The sequence below is a fragment of the Orcinus orca genome, chromosome 19 (genome assembly GCF_937001465.1).
Source record: "Orcinus orca chromosome 19, mOrcOrc1.1, whole genome shotgun sequence".
NCBI classification, from domain to species: Eukaryota; Metazoa; Chordata; class Mammalia; order Artiodactyla; family Delphinidae; genus Orcinus; species Orcinus orca.
Window position 1 is genome coordinate 23834758 of NC_064577.1, and position 19413 is coordinate 23854170.

Below are 19413 nucleotides of genomic sequence, written 5' to 3' on the forward strand. Positions count from 1 at the left end.
CACTGGCTATTAAACATATCACTGTTTCTATGGGAATATGAATTACAGACTCACTTGCAGGACACAAGCCATTTGCCAGCTGTGAACCGTGCACGCCTGTGCAGAGAAACTACAAGCACAGTGGCGGCAAAATGCACCAGACACGATGTGATTAGAGCTCTTCCATAGATGGGAGTCTAGGGCGATTTAAGAGCAATGCTGCTGAGCACATAAAATGCAAATGGAAATGAGTTCTAGGTGGCTGTTCAGGCCTTGCCTGGGCTGAGTCTCCGAGCAGCTCCAGTAGCTGACCCAGGGCCTGGCGCACAGCAGCTGCTCCATCGATGCTTAGGAAGAGTGACCCGGACGCATTAAAATGGATCTCCGTGCCCACACGTCTCTTGCTTAAATGAGACTTAGAGGAAACAATACTGGTTCGATGAGGCTGAGATCGTGTGTGTATAAGAAAGGGAGGAACAGACAGCACGGATTCGCCCAGAAGGAGGGAGAAACAAAGTGAATTAGCAAGTCTTCCTGTCTGAGCTCATGGAACAGAGATCTCTGCCTTTCTGAGGCAGAAGCTAATATGAACATGAGGCGACCTTGATTAATTCTCATTAATGTCAGCAGAGGGGATCAACTTAAGTAAATGAATGTTAGTTCCATGACCTATTGCATATTTGTTTTAAGAGCTGATTTGCTGATTTGTAGCTGAAACATGGTAGCCTTCTTCCCTCTGATTCATCCATTACTCAGAAGGCCCTGGCTTCTTAGAATTCTTAATAAAATTCCAACAGCGTTCATCAGCAGTCATCAAATACAGCCGAACACTCTTTCAAAGTGCGTCTTTTCACCTTTTGCTACTGACCTGACCTATCTCCAGCCTCTCCCAGTTTCAACTCACCTTGGTCGCTGAGGGCAAATTTACCTTCTTAAAACAATGCTTTGATTCAGTTACACCCCTTTTCAAAGACCTTTCACCACCCTGCAAGTATCTGCAGAATAAAGAAAGTCCAAACCTCTGGCCTGACCCTAAGGCCCTGTACAGCCCCCACTGGTAAATTCCACCCACTCCCACTTCTGCATACAATGCAGCAGGCAGCCTTGCCGGCCCCTGAAGAGGTGCTCTGCAGACTTCTGTGCTTATTCACACCTCAGCAGCCCCACACCCTCAATTCCTCCCTCTGTACCTGAAAAGCACATTTCTGAGTCTGGTCCACTCGATGAAGTAGGAGTCTGAGCTCATTTCAGCCCAGGTCCCCTCACTAATGGAATATTCTATGCCTCTCTGCTTCCCTGAGAAGGGGTGACCCTATTCTCCGCCAGGATGGTGTCCAGATCCTAGCTGTGCGCAATACATGACAACGGGATGACCCAAGGTCCTAGAAAGGTGTCTGGCACACCCTGGGAGCTCAACAAAAGTCTGTAAATTTTGTTGAATAAATTCAAGTTATTTGATTTTGTTAATTTAAGATGACCACCCACTTTCTCCCTGAGGCCAGGGACTTTCCTCCCACCCAGGTGAGAAGAAAACATCGAAACATTTTAACTTTGATAAAGTTTGCTTTGACACACCAACAGCAGAACTTTCTCTTTAACCCTTCAAGAAATGAGAACTCCCCATCCCCCCACCTCCACTCCGCCTCAGGACTGAATTGTAACCGACCTGGATCCTTCGCATCTCCTCTGCTGTTACCTCCGCCCAGCCAGGTCACCAGCAAATTCTCCAGGCGAGAAAAAGATTTTTTAAAATGCACGTTTGAGAGGAATAAAACGTCTACAGGCAGGAACCGTCCAACAGGTGCTGCCCTGCAAACACCTGAACCCCGAAACTGACTTTCTGAGCGGGCCGAGTGGTTTTTAGCCAAACTGATATGTTTTTTTGGCTGTTGTTTCAGGGGCTTTTGGAGAAGGTAAATGCCCGCTCCCCTGGGCCTTGCCTTTTTCTCCCATCACTTAGTACCGAGTGCGTCTATGACTTGTTTACCTGGATGCAACCTATGTTGCTCCCAATCACCCGGCTCAGCGACCCGCGCGACCACGTGTCCTTAAATCAGAGCCCCGTGGACTCCGCTCGGGAACTACATTTCCCAGCGGCCCCCGCGCCCTTCGCAGGAAGGACGTCTGCGCACTAAGATACTCAGTTCCAAGTTTGGAGCTTTTAGCTGCCAGCCCTGGCCCATCATGTAGCTGCAGCACAGCCTTCCCTAACGTTGCAACTGGGGGAAAAATCACTTTCCAGTCTGTTTTGCAAGGTGTGCATTTCCATCTGGATTCCCTGAAAGTCCATCTGCTGCCTCGGTCAAGAGAAACTCCACTTGCATGAAGATTGCACGCCTGCAGCTTGCATCTTTGTTGCAAAACTAGCTACAGAAGAGAAGCAAGGCAAAGTCTTTTGTGCTCCCCTCCCCCATCAAAGGAAAGGGGAAAATGTCTCAGTCGAAAGGTAAGAGCCTATTTGCATTACTTGCAAAAATGCAAAGGGTTGTGCATGCATTTATGAATGCATGGATGCAATTTTCGCCTGGCGATTGCATTTTTAAGTTTGAGGTTTTCCACATCTCAGTTGCATTTCCTGTTTAGTATGTGTCTCTTTTTTTTTTTTTTTTTTTTTTGCAGACACAGAGAGTTCCTGTAAGGCAGGGCTTGCAGTTCAGCTGTGCATTGACGTTATTTGCATTCTTCTGCTAGGATTACTGAGCTCTTTTTGCCTTTTGCACAGTCAGGAGAGATAGAGCAGGTTGGTAGCGTCTAAATGTGCAATGCTTTATATAATTGTAAAATTCTTTAGTATGCACACATATAATAGGTAATTTTACGTGCAACAGGAATACAAACTTTTAAAAAGTCTGTAGATGAAAATGAAAGGTAAAACTTGAGTTAAACTAGTAGGAAATTAATGTAATCTTATATTCCTTTGGGAATGAATTGTTGGTGCTAGTATTTAGTTAAATTTCCATTGGTATCATTTTGAACATTAAGCAACTTCTGATCTTTAAAGGAAGTAAAGGTGAATAATAGCATTTTAGAAAAAAGCAGACAAGAAGTCTTTCTCTTCCGAGATTTTGCACTTTACACCAATTCCTTATTGGTTCACAGTATTTAGAAGCAGCAATGAGGACATCGAGGTTTTATGTCTTCCCATTTGGGAGATGCTTTGCATCTCGAGGGAAAATACTGGGAGAAAAATTGTACTTTTAAGCATTATGCCAATGTGGGAGGACTGCACTGTTTCATTGACAACCATAATGAAATCTTTTAAGTGTGTAATTGCATATATTTAGTCAGCTGTAATAGGTCAGAAGTTCAGGGTTATGGTTGTTTTCTTTCTTTCTTTTTTTTTTGTTCTTAAAAATATTCTTTTTACACAGTTGTATTTTGCAGGCGTAATGTCATGCTGGGGAGGGGATTAAAAATATAAAAACCCTGACATGGCATTAGAGAGCTGAGGGGGTGTTGTCAGGTGGCCCTAGGACTGTAAGTCACTTGTTTCAGAACAAATTGAGCATAGAGAAAGCATATGCCCTGTGAGAATGTATGGAAAGGAGAGGTGAGCTCAGCACAAGGTGAGTTAGGCTACCCAGGGCATTAGGTAAGTAAGATCCAGTGAAATTCAGGTGTCTCACCAGCGTTCTGCTACTTTTGGGAGAGTTGTTGTGTCACTTTTTAGTTCTACCTGATGGGAATCATACATCTCAGCCCCAGAAGGAAGTAATATATATTCTCAAGAATTCAAAGTAGGGCTCTTCTTTTCTTTGGATATTAGGGGAAAAAATGGAAATCTGAAAAGCTAAGTAAGAGTGCCGAAGTACCTAGGAATTGGCATTATGAGCTGCCAATGTTCCTTAATATCGGGAAAACCGACAATCTTTTAATTGAGCATAGAAATAATAGCTTAGGAGGGCATTCCAGGCTTTGATGTATGAGAGAGATTGCATCTAGTTACTCTGTATTTGGTGTGCATTCACTCATTCATTCAGGTCAGTTTAATATATGAATAAATATATTATGAGATGTGTGTGTGTGTGTGTGTGTGTGTTTGTAGTGCACAGGATTTGGGGACATAAAAAAATATTTTACGTGTAGTTGTTTCCTTCAAGGAATTTACCATGTAGTTGGTGAAAGAAAGCATGTATGCAAATCACTGTGATATAAGATAATTGCATAGATAGTGAAGCAAAATGGTGCATTTGGAGTTTAGAGATGGCAGTGATCTCTCTGGGAGATAGGAAGGGGGTGCTCTAGTGATCTTATCTTTGAACCTTAGGGTTTAAACTCAGTCAGGTTTCTTTGTGCATTTTGGGGAGCTCACTCCTAAGGCGGCTCCCTCTTAGCAGAAGAAGTTGGGAAACTGAAAAGCATATTAGCATGGCACTCTTCCATTAGGGGTGCCCCCATAGTAGATCAGGTACTGGTGGTTCTTTACATTAATTCCCATTTATCCAAATAGTTTTCTTAATTGGGTCCCCTTTGGAAGGTGCATCTGGTGTGAACATGGGATTCCTGTCCAAAAGGAAAGTTTTTGATAGAAGGAAGTGTGTGATCATTTCAGAAATGGCAAAGACTTTTGGCCTGGGCTGTAAATGTGGAACTGGCCTAATTCAGCTACGGTATTCTCAAATGGCCAAGACAGTGTTTTGTTTTTGTTTTTGTTTTTTTGCAGTACCAACCTTCTTTGTAATACTATAACCAAATGAAATGGGAGGAAAAGTGAAAGGTGGCTATAACCTCATAGCATTGAAGATTTTAACAACATGTTCAATTCAAGGACCTTTACGAACTTTCTAGATCACTATAATTCTGTTTTACAGACCTCTAATTTAAGGCACAGCAGAGGCAAAAGAATTACAGACTCCCTGGGAGCTGGAAGGACTGGGTTACTTCTTTCCAGCCTTACCAACAGTGAGATTCCGAGAAAGAATTTCTTAAAAAGAAATTTTGTTTTCCACAGTTGTAACTTTAGGTGGTATGCTTTTCAGCTTGTTTATATTAGCTATCTGGGGTTGAGCTGACATTTTTCAAATATTAAAGTGGTAGAATGCCTTTTGAGGAAATCTGAAATGTAAGTTAACAGGAAGGGCACCCAGAAGGTGCAGGAATTCCTGCACTTTACAGGAAGACAGGCTACAGGAAAAATGTGTCATCTACATTACCCGGGAAAGTAAAACTATTGTTATCAGCCATAATGATCTGAGGGAGGGAGGGTTGGGGGAGAGAGGTCTGGCATCCCCCAGTTCACCTGAAAATATACAAAGAGTTTGACTCTGTTACAAATGCACTTCTTCTCACTTCTCCTTCTATTCACCTTTAAAAAATATTAGTTTATCTTGGTTTAAAATAGTAATAGGTACATTGTGTCATGGGAACTGTGTATAAGGCATAATTCAGAAGCATGTAGGAGAGTGGCAGGCAAGGACTTAACCCTACTGTGGGCCCTTTGCTTCTGTAATTCATTCTACCCTGGGAAACGAAATGTGTAAATTTCTCATTCTGTAAATTCCTTTGTTAGGTTGCAGCAGAGGGACTTGTCATGCTTAGCCTGTAATCTGAGCCAGTATGTTTTATAACCTCGCACATCGCAGGACACAAAATCAGAATAGGTACCCTGGGTTTCCTGAGTTTGTTTTGCATCAGTGTGGCATTCATTACTTTACAACATGCTGCAGGTCAGCTGCAGGGGCTTTCCGGGGGTCTCTTGGTGGTAATTTGATGCTGGAGCAAAGGGCTGAGATTCTCATTCCTTTGTTTTTCACAGATTAGTATCATTATAACTACCTTGCATTATTTTAAAGTCTGAAAGGTCTATAAGGGACGTTTTTAAAACTTAAAAGAAAAAAGTACATAAATAATACTCGTTTATTGTAGAAGCATTTGAAAATGTAGGGAAGAAAAATAAGAATCACTAGTTACCGCAGTATACATTTTGGCATATATCCTTTCGGACTTTTTTCTATTCTATATATATGTGAATATGAATAAATCCAAAATGTGTATAAAATTATTTAGTTGCCTTTTGTTTCACTTACCAATAATACTGTGAAATATTCCAAGTTAATATATTTCTACATTAATAATGTCTAATTCTAGTGTATTTATTTAAATAGGACATTCATGTTTATTAACTTTCAATATCATGAATATTGCTATGATACCCAGTTCATACATTATTACGTATACTGTGGTCTTAGACTAAATTCCAGGACATAGAACTACAAGTTATGGATATCTAATTCTTCCCCATGACCCATTCTTTTCTTCACCTTTTAAAAATAGCTTTTTTATTACTATAAAAACAATATATACTCATTGAAAAAAATTCAAGCTGAAGAGAAATTCATAATAAGAAAATACAAATTACTCAAAGTCACACCACCCACAGCTACCTACTGTGAACTTTTTAGTGACTCTTTGCGTTTGTACGTGCATATATATATTTGCATACGTGCTCTTTCACACACTATATATGATATTTTGCAACTTGCTTCATACTCCATATATCTTCGACATCTTTCTATACTCATGCACATACAGTTTCCTCATTCTTTTTAGCAATTGCTCATTTTAATTTGTAAAAATGTAGCTGTTTTATCAATCTCCAACTGGACTTCCACAGAGTTCCACTTTTTTACAGCTATAAACAAAACTGCAAGGAATACCTTGAACACACACATTTTTGCACATTGGCCCAATTATCTCCTTAGGATGAATGAATTCCTAGAAGTGGAAGTGCTGAGCGAAGGGCGGGCATGGACGTGCTGCCCTCCAGAGTGCCTGCAACGAGTTCTTATTCTCACCAGTAATGTGTGGAAGTGCCCATTCTCTCCCCTTAAGCATCCTGCTAAATATTGCCAAATAAATTACTCTTCAGAAAGGTTATACACACTACTATATAAAAAATAGATCATCAACAAGGACCTACTGTAGAGCACAGGGAACTCTACTCAATATTCTGTAATAACCTAAATGGGAAAAGAATTTGAAAAAGAATGGATATATGTGTATGTGTAACTGATTCACTTTGCTGTACACCTGAAACTAACACAACATTGTAAACCAACTATACTCCAATATAAAATAAAAACTAAAAAAAAATAAAAATAAAAAAAGAAAGGTTATGCTCACTTTCCTTCATCCTGGGTATAATAATTTGAAAAAAATTTTTTGCCAATTTGATGAAAAGTAACAATTTTTTACTATTATTTGCATTTCTTAGTGATAAAGAAGTGGAATTTTTCTCTTTTTTTGACATTTGTGTTTCATGTGTTTCTTTTTTTCCTCATAAAATGTATCTTTAAAAATTTAATTTGGGGATCAAATTATTTTCAAAGTTAGGCCAGAACATTCCAAGATGGCAGAGCTTAGGTACTCATGGGTTGAAAGTTGGGTTCAGCTTTAATGCATCTAAACAATTTAATTCCCTGGTGAGTTCTCATTTTAATTTTAACCAAAATGTCTTAAGTAAACTTACACTTTATAAACTCATTTTGTTATACTAATTATACCTATCCAGATCTTATGAAAATAATAAGAAAAGTGTAATGATTTGATTTAAATTCCATCTGGAATTTACTAACTTCTGGACATTTCTGCATTTTCAGTTATCTCTACAGGCAAAAGTAGTTTTTCTTTGGTTTCATAAATAATACTCACACAAGCACCTGGTTGTGTTATGTGCATTGTTGCAGAGTAATTATTATTATTATTTTTTCCTCTTCATGTGTAATGTCTAATCATAAAAAGTGGTTTACTTTACCAGATTTGTTAGAATAATTAAGGCAAGGATCGACTTTGATGACCTCAGAAATTCTATCAAGTCAATCACACTTCACGTATTCTTAACATAGCCTTCCTTAGTAAACGCGCCCATGTATTTCACGTGTTCTTAACATAGCCTTCCTTAGTAAACGCGCCTATGTCTGCATCTTGATATTAAGTAGTAGAATTTAGAGCTTTGAAAGGAGTTTTATAGTCTAATCATCTCATTTTACAAATGAGCAACCTGAAGCTTTGGAAGAAAGTGATTTGCCTGAAGACAGAACCATAGGTGGAACTCACATCTCCTGCTTCTCTGCCCCAATGTTCTTTTCACTAAATCACACACAAACACTAGTAATCCACACTTATAAAACTTTTCTTTCCCCAGAATCTTTAGTATATTTCACATTTTTTGTTTTGTTTGTTTTTGTGGGGAGCAGGCTGGTAAGGAAGGCTGACGTACAGTCAGCAGGGGTTCTTTTTCTGTGCCCAAGAAATGGTGATACGTCAATCATGGTGGTGGGGTTTCTTACCAATTTTCTGCCAAAGGATATTTTGCGAACGCTCTCATTTTAAGTCCCAATGCCTACACTATACAGCTGCAAGTTTTAACCACTGTAATTGTTGTTTGCCTTTTATGGACGATCTCTGAGAGCCCCTGCTGGGTAGCTCATATTTCTTCTTATACATCTTTGCAACTCTGCCTCTTTGAGCATTGAGCTTATAAATACTAGGTGCTCAATAAATGTCTGACAGTGAAAGTATTTTTCATCTGTGGAGATCTCTGTCATTTTGCCCCACATTTCATAAAAGGTGTGGGGTAGTTAAATCATACTGCAGTTTTCCTGTGCTTCCTTTCTTTGCATTAATATTTCCATTCTATCCTTGCTTGATTATTTGGAAGTTGCAAGAACAGCATAAAAAGCAACTTAACAATGGCTGAAGAAGTGTGATTTCTCCCGCCTAGGCCTTCTAAACAGATCTACAGGTTGCATGATCCTTGGCTATTAACTCTTTTAAAACTATGCAGAACTAAGGTGGGTTGTCTGAAGGGTCCCCTGTGATAACCTAACAAGTTAAGGACTTAAGGACTGAAGTGAATTCCTCCTCCACCCTGTGCTGGTTTTAGGAGCTGGTTTGTAAGTTACCTCTGCACTTGAGCCTCTGAAGCGTTGGGAGAGATAACCTGAAAGTTTTTAACAGCTGGCTGCCCTATGACAAAACAGGGAACTCTGCATGGATAACCCCCCAATGAAACGACTTCCTTCCCGACCACCTACCACTGTCTCTGCCGCCCCCTCCACGCACCCTGCCCTCGGTTCTATTTCCTACTCTGCTTCCTCAGATGGTCTTCCTTTCCTGAGCTGGTCCATAAGGTTTGGTACACGGTTCATAAAACCCCCTTTCTGCAGTTGAAAGGGTAGTCAGGTTATAACCTACACACGCGAAGTCTGTTACAAATCATCGTAATTTAGTCAACTCAGTTCTGAGTTGAAGCATGAAACAGGCTTTTGCTGAATCTCTCTTTGCCTGTTTTACTTTCTAGTCTGTATATCCCTCCTTAAGTCGGATTGGGGTCAGCCTTGGTTTTTCTGGGTTTTTTTCAGAGACAATTAGCTATAGATCTGATGCCATCACGACCCACACCCAGACACCCAGTTCTATCACCATCACCATCACTTATTTTATGTCAGTCACTTTTCAGGTACTATGCTTTTGAACGTCACATAAATCCTAGGGGGACAGATACAGTTATCGTTAATTTACAGATGAAGAAGCTGAGGCTCAGGTGAGTTCACGAACTTGCCCACAGCTGGAGAGCCAGCAGGCAGCCCAGACAGGATGCAAAGCCAGGCATGTTCTGCCACGGGGCCCAAGCTCATAACCGGGGTCCAGCAAACTACAGCCTGGGGGCCAAATCCAGCCCCTCTTGTTTTTAAGTACAGCCTGTGTGCGAAAATGATTTGCACATTTTCGAATGATTGGGAAAAGAATAACATTTCATGACACATGAAAATTATATAAAATTTGAAGTCAGTGTCTACAAATAAAGTTTTATTGGAACACACCTCTGCTCATTCATTTACAGGTTGTCTAGGGCTGCTTTTGCCCCACGGTTGTACAGTCCAACAGTTGTGATGGAGATCGTATGTCCCGCAGGGCCCAAAACATTTACTCTCCGGCCCTTTTCAAAAAAGTTTGGTGCCCTTGCCCTTTTTGACTTTCCGCAATCACGTAATGACTCCTGGTCCGTATGACATTCCTCTTTGGCTTTAACTGGAAGTTGTTAACCTGGATAACTACTCGTCCATGACTCAGCCAGCGACCTCTGGGGCCCGGCCCACAGGAAACGTCTGAGTGGTGTTTCTCCTGGTTGTGAGATTGGCCGGCCATTGCTCATTTCCGCTCAGCGGAGCTACCCGTCTCCTTTGGCCCATCCTGGGGTCCTTTTCCCTCAGCTGCACTCTTCCTGTTTGCCTGACGTTTCTTGCCTTTCTTGCCCCTCCCGTTGAGAGGCTGTTCATTAGTTCTTCTCCTGGTCCCTTCATCCTCCCCTTCTTCGTCCCATATTGTGTTTAAAACACAAATGAACTAGAAACACCTCTCACGCTACCACCATTGCCCGGCTTTGTTGATTCCTGCCACGACCCAGGTCAGAGGTGCCGTGATGTCGTCTGTGTGGAATGAGGATGGAAGCCCCCCTTCATCGTAGGAGCCTCCCCTCACCCAGACGGGCTTCCGGTTGTCACGTCCTACGAAGGCTAGAGCCGTTTTCTCACGTTAACTGCCCCAGCCCTGGGGACAGTTTTCTTTTGCGTACGAGTATCCTTTTGCTTCCGAGTCACTGATATTGTGGGGATTTAGCAGGGAAGGTCCTGGCACAGGTTCTGGAAATGAAGGGAGGGAAGGATGGGGATGGAGGCTACCTGAGGACAGAGTAGCTTTGGTAGGACGAGCCCAGATTTGTTCACCGCCTTCCAAATGAGGTCCGTTCAAGTCCCATACAAGGAGGTGCCGTCATTCCTACCATCTTAGGTGGCTGCACTGCTGGAGAGCCCTTCTCTGTGCCAGGTACCGCGCTTAGTGACGCACGTGAGTTATCTCATTCTCCCCTCACCAGGGCCCGATGAGGTGAGGCCCCATTTTGTATATGAGCAATCTGAGGCCAGAGGTTAAGTGTCAAGGTTGATCGTGGCAGAGCCGTTGCTTTAATCAAGGTCTGTGTGAGCCCAGTGCCTGAGCTCCTGGCTACTCCACTTGAGGTGTCACTCCATAATAAATGTCTGAACCCATTTCCCAAAAGACATGGTTGGAGATGGAAAACATGAATGGATGCCATGGGAACTTGTGCATACCAGGGCCAGGTATGGTAATTAGGAGGGGCTGACCTGTGTCTACCTATACATGGGTGCCTTTCCACTTGTTCCTTTAAGCCTCTGTTGATCATAGAATATTGAGCCGGACTCATTCTGAGTCTTAAGCTTGAGTTCCAAGTACAAACTGCCCATTGGTTAAAGGAAGCTGGTTACAACTGGTCTACTGGTAGATACTGGTGTGTACAGACAGGAGGTTTATGTTAAACCTCAGTAATGAATGTTGATTCCATTAGCTCTCTGAGAGGCTGTAACTAAGCAGATCTAAACTTTATGTGTTTCTCTGCACATCCAAGTTGAATTGTTTTCAAACAGTAATGAGAACATGCCCATTTGGCAACATACCTGCGTAGAGGAACAAGACTTTTTGGCTTAGTGATTTCCTTTCTTCTTGGTTATTTCTTTTTTTTTTTTTTTTTGCGGTACGCGGGCCTCTCCCTGCTGTGGCCTCTCGCGTTGCGGAGCACAGGCTCCGGACGCGCAGGCTCAGCGGCCATGGCCCACTGGCCCACGGGCCCACAGGCCCAGCCGCTCCGCGGCACGTGGGATCCTCCCAGACCGGGGCACGAACCCGTGTCCCCTGCATCGGCAGGCGGACTCTCAACCACTGCGCCACCAGGGAAGCCCTTGGTTGTTTCTATGTAAAGGTAGCAAGTGCAGTTTCCTTGGAACTGGGCCTGAACCCTCATCTTCACTGTTTCCCTCTTCCCTGGACAGAGTGGACGAAACCGGAATCACGTCTTTTTTGCGGTACAGGAAACGGGGGTTTCGGGATGAGTTTTCTCTCTTAAACCGGTGAGCCCTCTGCCAGCTGTCTCTCGAGCCCAGCACAGCAGCGGGCGCCTGTGCGTGATTCCCTCCCTTGATCCCTCACAGAAGCCATGGGAGTAGGTGGCCTGGGTGTTGAGTGACGAGTTATTTATTCCCCTCCTCCATCCTCCCTCCTCCAGTCCCACATGGGAGGGATGAGTTTGAGATAAGGGAGAGGCTCGAGTCTGGAGAACCAGTGGGGACAGAGTGGCAAAGAGTCTGGGAATTATTCTGTAGTGAATGTGCAGAGACAGCCTTTCTGTGATATCTGAAATCTTTATAGCCATTTTCTCCCCACTTTACTTACTTCTTCCTGTGCCCCAAACTTCTTAGCCATTGAAAAAAATAACCCCAAAGACTCCAAACACATCTAAAGAGAGAACGCGGATAAAGGGCCCGTCCGTATCAGTTCAACAAATAACTTTTTCCTGATTGCCATGTTTAAGACACTGTGCTAGGTGGAACTAAATAAAAATGCGTGCTGCTCTACTTTCCCGCTTACTAGCTCTGAGCCTTGGAAAAGCTACTTGACTTCTAGCTTCAGTTTCCTGACCTGCTAAATGGAGAGACTGATACTCATTCGCGGGATCGTTATAACGATTAAGCAAGGCTGTGCATGGAAGGTGCTTTGGCCAGTGCTTGGCATTCATTTGTTCAGGAACTATTTATCGAGAGCTCTTCTGGGTTTGAGGCACTGAGCTATAGTAAGCTCGCCGTAAGCATAACTTTGCTTTACTCTTTCTTTCCCTCTAGCCTTTAAGGAGCTTAGAGTCTAACAGGAGGTAAGATTGCACAGAAATGTACAGAATACAAGCTAGAATCCGAGATATGCTTAGAATAGATACTATGGGTTAGAAAGCCCTGCAGGTGAGGGGAATCAGGAAAATTTTTTACAGCGAGCGTGCAAGTATCGATATGACTTTCAGAGCTCTTGAGGAAACGGTGTCCTAGATCCAAAGTAAATATGGAGAAGGATCTTGACTTCAAGTAGAATAACCAGTCCAATGTTGATAGAGGCAGAACAATTCCTCAGAAGAATAAAGAAGAGAAGATGCCCTAGGAAAATCTCTGGAGCTTCAAAGACCTTATGTGTGTTTTCTAAGAACTTCCTTTTCTTAGCAGGCTCAACACGGTTTTATCACTTATGATCACAGTAGGTTAATAAATGGAACATGTCATATCTCGTACTTCTAGGTGTTTTTTTTTTTTTTCTGGATTGTGGAAACTCCAGGAAATCTAGAGGTTAATAGTTAAACAAGTATATCAACTGGGTTTATAGGCACACCGTAATTATGTAAGCAAGCTGTTGGTTCAATAGTCAGCGTCTACCTAGGTCAGGGGATACTTTCCAGAGCATGGCCACAGCTGTAATTTTCATTTTTTATAACCTGCCAACCTGCCTTTTCCACTTCTTAGCTCCTTTTCTCTTTTCTAGACTTAGCCGAAGTCAGTTGAAAAGAAGGAAAACTGCACTTCTGAATTCTCATTGTACTTGTACCTGAAGAGAAGTGCTCCAGAAAGTTCTTTGTCTTACCAAACTTACTTTCTCAAGCATGATACCGGGTACTGGCAAGGGAGTTCATACATTTTTGTGTGTATTTTTAATTTCCGAAAAATTCCATTTAAAAGGTGAACAGATTTAATACAATTGATATTTTAATACAATTGTTAGATTAAATCTGTGTTTCTTTCATTATCTTGGTGTCAAAAACACAGTGACCTACAGCTCTGGAGCTCACAATAGGCTGTTTCTCAGTGTAGCTATACTAAGTCACCTTTTTCCCCTTGGTGACTTCATTCAGCTCAGGGTCCGGAGAGTGGACTGGGTGGGTGGGCTGAATCACTCCCCAGTCTGAGTCAGGAAAGCCACGGGGCAGTTTTTGCCTCACCTTGCTGGGCAGTTAAAGGGAACATACAATTGGCCAGGGGGCTAGGACCGACCTGCCAATTCTGTCATCTCCTTCAAGTGGCTTGCTAAGTCTCCTTGCTTGGGACTTCGTTCCTGAATGAGCTCCTATTTTTATAGGTAAATTAGGGGGAAAAATGCAGATTTAGTTCTGGAATTGATTTAAGAATGAGGTTGAGGATGACTTTTTCCGTCTTAAATTTCAATCTTTCTTTTCTGGTGTGACCTGTCCTTAGGCAAGACCGACAGCAAGTCAGTGTTGGCGGGGCAGGGGGTGGGGTAGATGCGTGAGATTGTGTGTCGGGGGCAGAGGACCATATATTTTTTGGTTGAATTTAACAAGCGTTATTGAACAATTATATAAATAACCTGCACCTTGCGCTGTGCTCAGTGACTACAAAGGTGCATAGAATTCCATCTCCACCCTCAAGAGGCTCCCTGTCTAGGAGGATGTGTCGGTTTGCTAGGGCTGCCATAACAAAGTACCGCAAAGTGGGTGCCTTGCACAACAGGAACTTGTCGTCTCGCAGTCCTGGGGGCGAGAAGTCTGAGCTCAAGGTGGCAGCAGGGTAGACTCCTTCTGAGGTCTGTGAGGGGAGCCTGCTCCGTGCTCTCCTCCTAGCTTCTGGGGCTTTGCAGGCGATCTTTGGCGTTTCTTGGCTTGTAGAAGCATTGCCCAGACCTTTGCCTCCATCGTTACGCGGCCTTCTCCCGGTGTGTGTGCCATCGCCTAACTTCTCCTTTTCATAAGGGCACCAGTCCTATTGGATTAGGGACCCACCCTAATCCTGTATGACCTCATCTTAATGATATATGCAACCACCCTATTTCTAAGTAAGACAAATTCTCATGTTCTGGGGCGCTGGAGGTTAAGTCTTCAAGTTAGGAGTTTGGGGGAGGGGACAGAGTTCAACCCATAGCACGAGAAGCTGAGCACGTCAGCAGGTTAACGCTCCTGTGTGTGATACGCGTGTAGTTTTGGTACAGGGTGCGGCTGGGGTACGGGTTACCGCCTGTGGGTAGAGGGAGGACATTAACTTGGCCAAATGGAACTTTCGGTGCAGTGCTTCTCGGGAGAATAAGCAAGAAAAACAGGAGACTTGCCGTCTGGTCCTTGAGCACACTACCGGCTCTTCTGATTTTCTGTTGTTAGTGAGAGACTGGATGCTTCTAAGCTGGGGGGCGGCGGGAAGGGGGGTCGTTAAGTTCACACACACACACACACACACACGCACACACATACGTGCTGTTGCTGTCTTGATTCCCAAACTTAATTAGTGTTTGCTGGTGAACCATCCGTGGCTGTCACATGCCCCTTCCGTGCACATATACGGAGGCCTTTCCCTTTGTAACAAATGGTTCCAGTCCTAATGGAACAAAGCTTAAGAGGGAATGGCCGTGAGTGAGAACCGAGGATCTGTAGCCAGGAAAAGCTTATTTTTAGAAAAGGCCTGTAAGCCTTAGAAAAAAAAAAAAAAAGTACTACTCGAGTGTTACCAAGCTCTTCCAATATTGATTATTAACCACAGGTCTTTTCAACTTGCGTGTCTTACGTATTCGTGTTAATAGGCAGCTTTATTTTATGCGGTCTGAGTATGTTTAGCATAAAATTCTGAATAAAATTACCCACATCAGCTTCAGGAAGAGGGGACAGTAAGGGATGAAATTGTCAGGATGTGTTACGTGGGGTGGTCAGGGGTAAGGTCAGTGGGAAGGAACTTTCCCAGCTTAGGACAGATGTCCATCGTCGGTCAGGGTATTGATGGCCGCATCCTTCAAGTGCGCGGCCAGGTGGGCAACCCAGAACAGGCCACAGGAAGGTAAGGCATCCCTCAGAGCTGGGTGGGTGGTCCCGGGGCAGGTGATCCAAACAGCAAGAGAACAGGTGGGCAAGCAGTAGTGAGGCAGAAAGTCAAGAATGAGGTGAGCCAGCACGGAAGAGGAATAAAGAAGTCATCAGCGGGGAGGTCAGCTGGAAAGTGGGGATCAGAGGGTGAAGGGGTCTGCACCCAGGGTGCAGGAGCCAGGCGTGAATGTGAGTTTTTATTCCACATTGCATTAAGAGACAAGTATCCACCTCACCTGTTTCCTGCAGCTTCGGATGCAGTCTCTGTTCACCTGCCTGTGGTGTGATGCTGCCTAGGGTGTACGGATATGTGGAAAAGCAGCAACAGAAACTAGCTCGGGGCTTGTTTAAAGTGAGCCCAGATGTATCTCCTTGCTGAGCACCTGCACACAGCTCTCCAAGCGGGACCAGCAGAGTCAGAGGAAAAGAGGAAGCAGTGAAGCAGCTGGGTGGTCAGATCCCTGGTTTTAGGACTAAAACCAGCCTCTGATTTTCCGTCTCAGCTTCGGAGGTGAATACGGTCTCATGTGGAAAAGCAGCCCTGACTTCTAGACTTTCAATTCCAAGGCAAAGCTGGGAAGGAGCAATGAAACTTCTAGAGGAAAGTGTGTGCTGCTTTTCTGTTTTAAAAAGGGTATTGACCGGGGGAGGGGGGGGCACCTGAAACTAATATAATATATGTTAATTATAATTCGATTAAAAAAAGCATATCGGGGGATGCAGAGTCTTTGCGAAAGCAGTTGGGCAGTGTCGAGAACCCGGACAATTTCGTCCCCATTTATGAGACTCTATCCTAAACGGCGAGTGATTTTTGAGTGCCTACTCTGTGCAAGGCTTTGTGACAGGCACTAAACTTACTAGGGCGGATCTTCATAAAAACCTGAGAGGTAGGTAAAATTATCCCCATTTTACAAAGGAGGAAATTGGAACTTGGGTTAATAACTTGCCCAGAAGCATACAGTTAGTGGTTTGCAGAGCTGGGATTTGAGTCTAGTTCATTGAAATCCCAAAGTTCATGTTTTTCACTATGTAACTGTCACGTTGCATAATAATAAGGGAAGAGCTGAAGTTACAGATGCCTACCTGATGTAATAGGTGATGAGGGCGGACGAAACCACTAATGGAAAGGTGCTTATGACCTGGGAAGAGTGTATACAGTATACAGGCAGAGTGATCACAGGGATGTGCATGCGTTTGTGTATTTGTATGTGTTCTGCTTTCCCTCCATAAAATAGTCTTTATGGAGGAGAATTTTATTGAGTCCAGCTGCAGGAGGCACAGCAGAACCTGGTAGGAACTGAGAAAGGCATCTTCTGACTCCTTTCTGTCTCCCTTTGCAGGGGCCTCGTTCTGCTTTTCTAGAAGAGTCTTTACTCTTTTCCCCTGCAGACCAGGCTTTGTCACCTTATCAGTGTGCACATGGTGCAAAGGAGCCACTAGCCCTGCATCTGTGTGACTTTGTACTTGAGTACCCACCATTTTTTGACTAGTTACAGCCTCTGGTCTGAGATCAAAATCTCTATTTTGCAAAAGAAAAAATAATTCCGACGATGAGTGGGTGCTGGACTGACTGGATCTGAGTCAGGTGTCCATATACACCAGGAGCACGAGGGTGAAACACGTGGCCCGCTGCCCACCTAGAGGGGCTGTGGGAACAGGTCACCGGAGTACGGGCGTAAGTGAGACAAACGGATTGACATAATAAACCAGGAAATACATGAAAAAATGAAAACAGCGAATACGGCTGCTTAGCCTTCAACCTGAATGAAACTTTGACAGTATTGTGACCTGTGGCATTTTACATTTGCGTAATATTTTAAAAATTCGCATACTGTTAATGATGAAGAACTTAATTATTAAGGAAGGAGCTGTGTCTACTCATAGTCCCTCATATTCTCTGTGAGTGGAAGAGACTCAGACCATATACACCATCATTTGCCTTTATAAGGAGGTCACTTGAGCAGTGAAAAGAGCAGTAATACCATCTGGTGAACAAACGGAGTCAATGCCCTGGAACTGGAAAACAACACAGAAAAGGCGCCCTGGTGCTCTCGAATGGCTGAGCGATAAATACATGATTAACTTTCTGCTGATGTGACAGCTGAGATACCAAGATACCAAGTATCTCGGTACAAGGAGTCTGGGCGGTAGATAGATACCTGGCAAAACGTAAAGAGTTTAGAAACGTGGGATGTTACATCTAGCGGGGACCCTAGAAATCATGTAGGCCAAGCACTTCATTTTATAGGCGAAGCAGTTATGATCAAGAGGGATTAAGTCACTGGGAAATCCAAGGTGATAGTGGATTAGGTCGGGAAGACAAATCTCCTGACACTCACCTGGGCTGTTGCTAGCACCCCAGGCACATCCTGATGCTAGGCCAAGCTTTGACTCTCTGGGAAGCCCTTCTGCTCATCCTATAAAGGCAGAAACTAACTAACTCTGAGGCCTAAAGATAAAAAATAAATGAGAGCGCCAGGCCCAGGAAGTGAGGACCTCTGTTTATTCAGTCGGTCATCAGATGATTGAATGGGCCCGTTCAATCCCGCACGCAGTCAGTCATGCATTTATTCGTTCCCTGACCACTTATTGGATGCTCTTGGGTGGTTCACGGCTGGGTGCCAGGGAGGGTGCAGAGAGATGACTCCTACTTGCAAGAGGCTCACGTTCTAATCTAATGAGGGACAGACGTGTGTACCACCGTTTGTGACTTAATGAGAGCTCAGAGGAAAGGTTGAGCGACTGCTTAGATCTTGGAAAGGGCATGGGAGACTTGGAGATTGGGTGGGCGTGGGGAGTCTGAGGAGACCCAGCTCTGGTCTGAGGGGCAGTGTGTGCAGTCGTGAGCGTCCAGGAATCCTAAAGCCTAGTGTGGCTGCAGTGGAGGCGGTCACCTAGCAGGGCAGTGAGCTGAGGGAGGAGAAAAGGCAGGGCCCAAGGTAGGGAAGGCCTTGCAACTTGGGAGCCGTTCACTGCCGGACTCAAATCCACAGTATGAAGTCCTGCTGAGAGAGGGCTTCTTCCAGCAGCTAGCTGAATAGAATTTTCTGTCTTTTAGACTCAACTCTGCGTCTCTGTCCCTTGGCAACAGGTTTTGTTAATATCCTGAGCTGGGTTTAAAGTGGAGAAGCCAAATTGGCCACGAAAAGCTTTCCTTTGGCAAGTCTACGACTAACTTTCTCTATCAGTTAGGAAAAAGAAAAAAGATAGCGAGCTTTATGGGAAGGAGTTTGTGAGGGCTGATGAGTATTGGTAGTTTTCTGTCACTGCCATTTGATAACTCAACTCATAATGACACTTTGTTGGCGGTTCACCAGCTCGCGCTTGCCTCTGCACCAGGGCATGCCCGGAGGCCTGATTCTACGGTTTTTGTTCATAGGAGCATGTCTCCCACCCTGCTGTTTCTAGTTTTTAGCTAATGAACTTGACACTCCTGCCTGCTAAGCCCCGGGGAGACTGTCTGCTTACCCCATTCGCTTTCCGCCGTGAGGGCAGGCAAGTGCTACTCGCATCTGAGGACCTGCCATTCTGGGTTTTACCGACGGAAACCCCAGCCTCGGTTCTAGAGCCTGAGATTCTAACCGTCCGGACCTCTGGAGGTGGGTCCTGATCTCTGAAAAAGGGAAACTGCTCCATGGGTCCCAGTGTCTTAACAAAAGTGCTAGAGGGAGCACCTAGGAAGTGGAAAATCAAACCTAAGATGGTTTCTTCCAAATTTCACGAGCAGTTAATATTACTTTTGT

The 19413-nt window shown here is 44.0% G+C and overlaps 1 protein-coding gene across 3 annotated transcripts in view; it reads left to right on the forward strand.

The window, feature by feature from the left end:
• Nucleotides 1–2109: 2109 nt before the first annotated feature.
• The window catches only part of MAP2K6 (mitogen-activated protein kinase kinase 6), a 137874-nt gene continuing 120570 nt past the window's right edge, over nt 2110–19413 (forward strand). For 2 of the 3 annotated variants that reach the window (XM_033438393.2, XM_033438392.2), the window contains exon 1: nt 2142–2425. In XM_033438393.2, coding sequence (XP_033294284.1) covers nt 2410–2425 — 16 coding nt within the window. In that variant the 5' untranslated portion in view covers nt 2142–2409. Of the gene's footprint in view, nt 2426–19413 lie in introns of all 3 variants that reach the window. The other variant, XM_004275421.3, reaches the window with a different exon arrangement.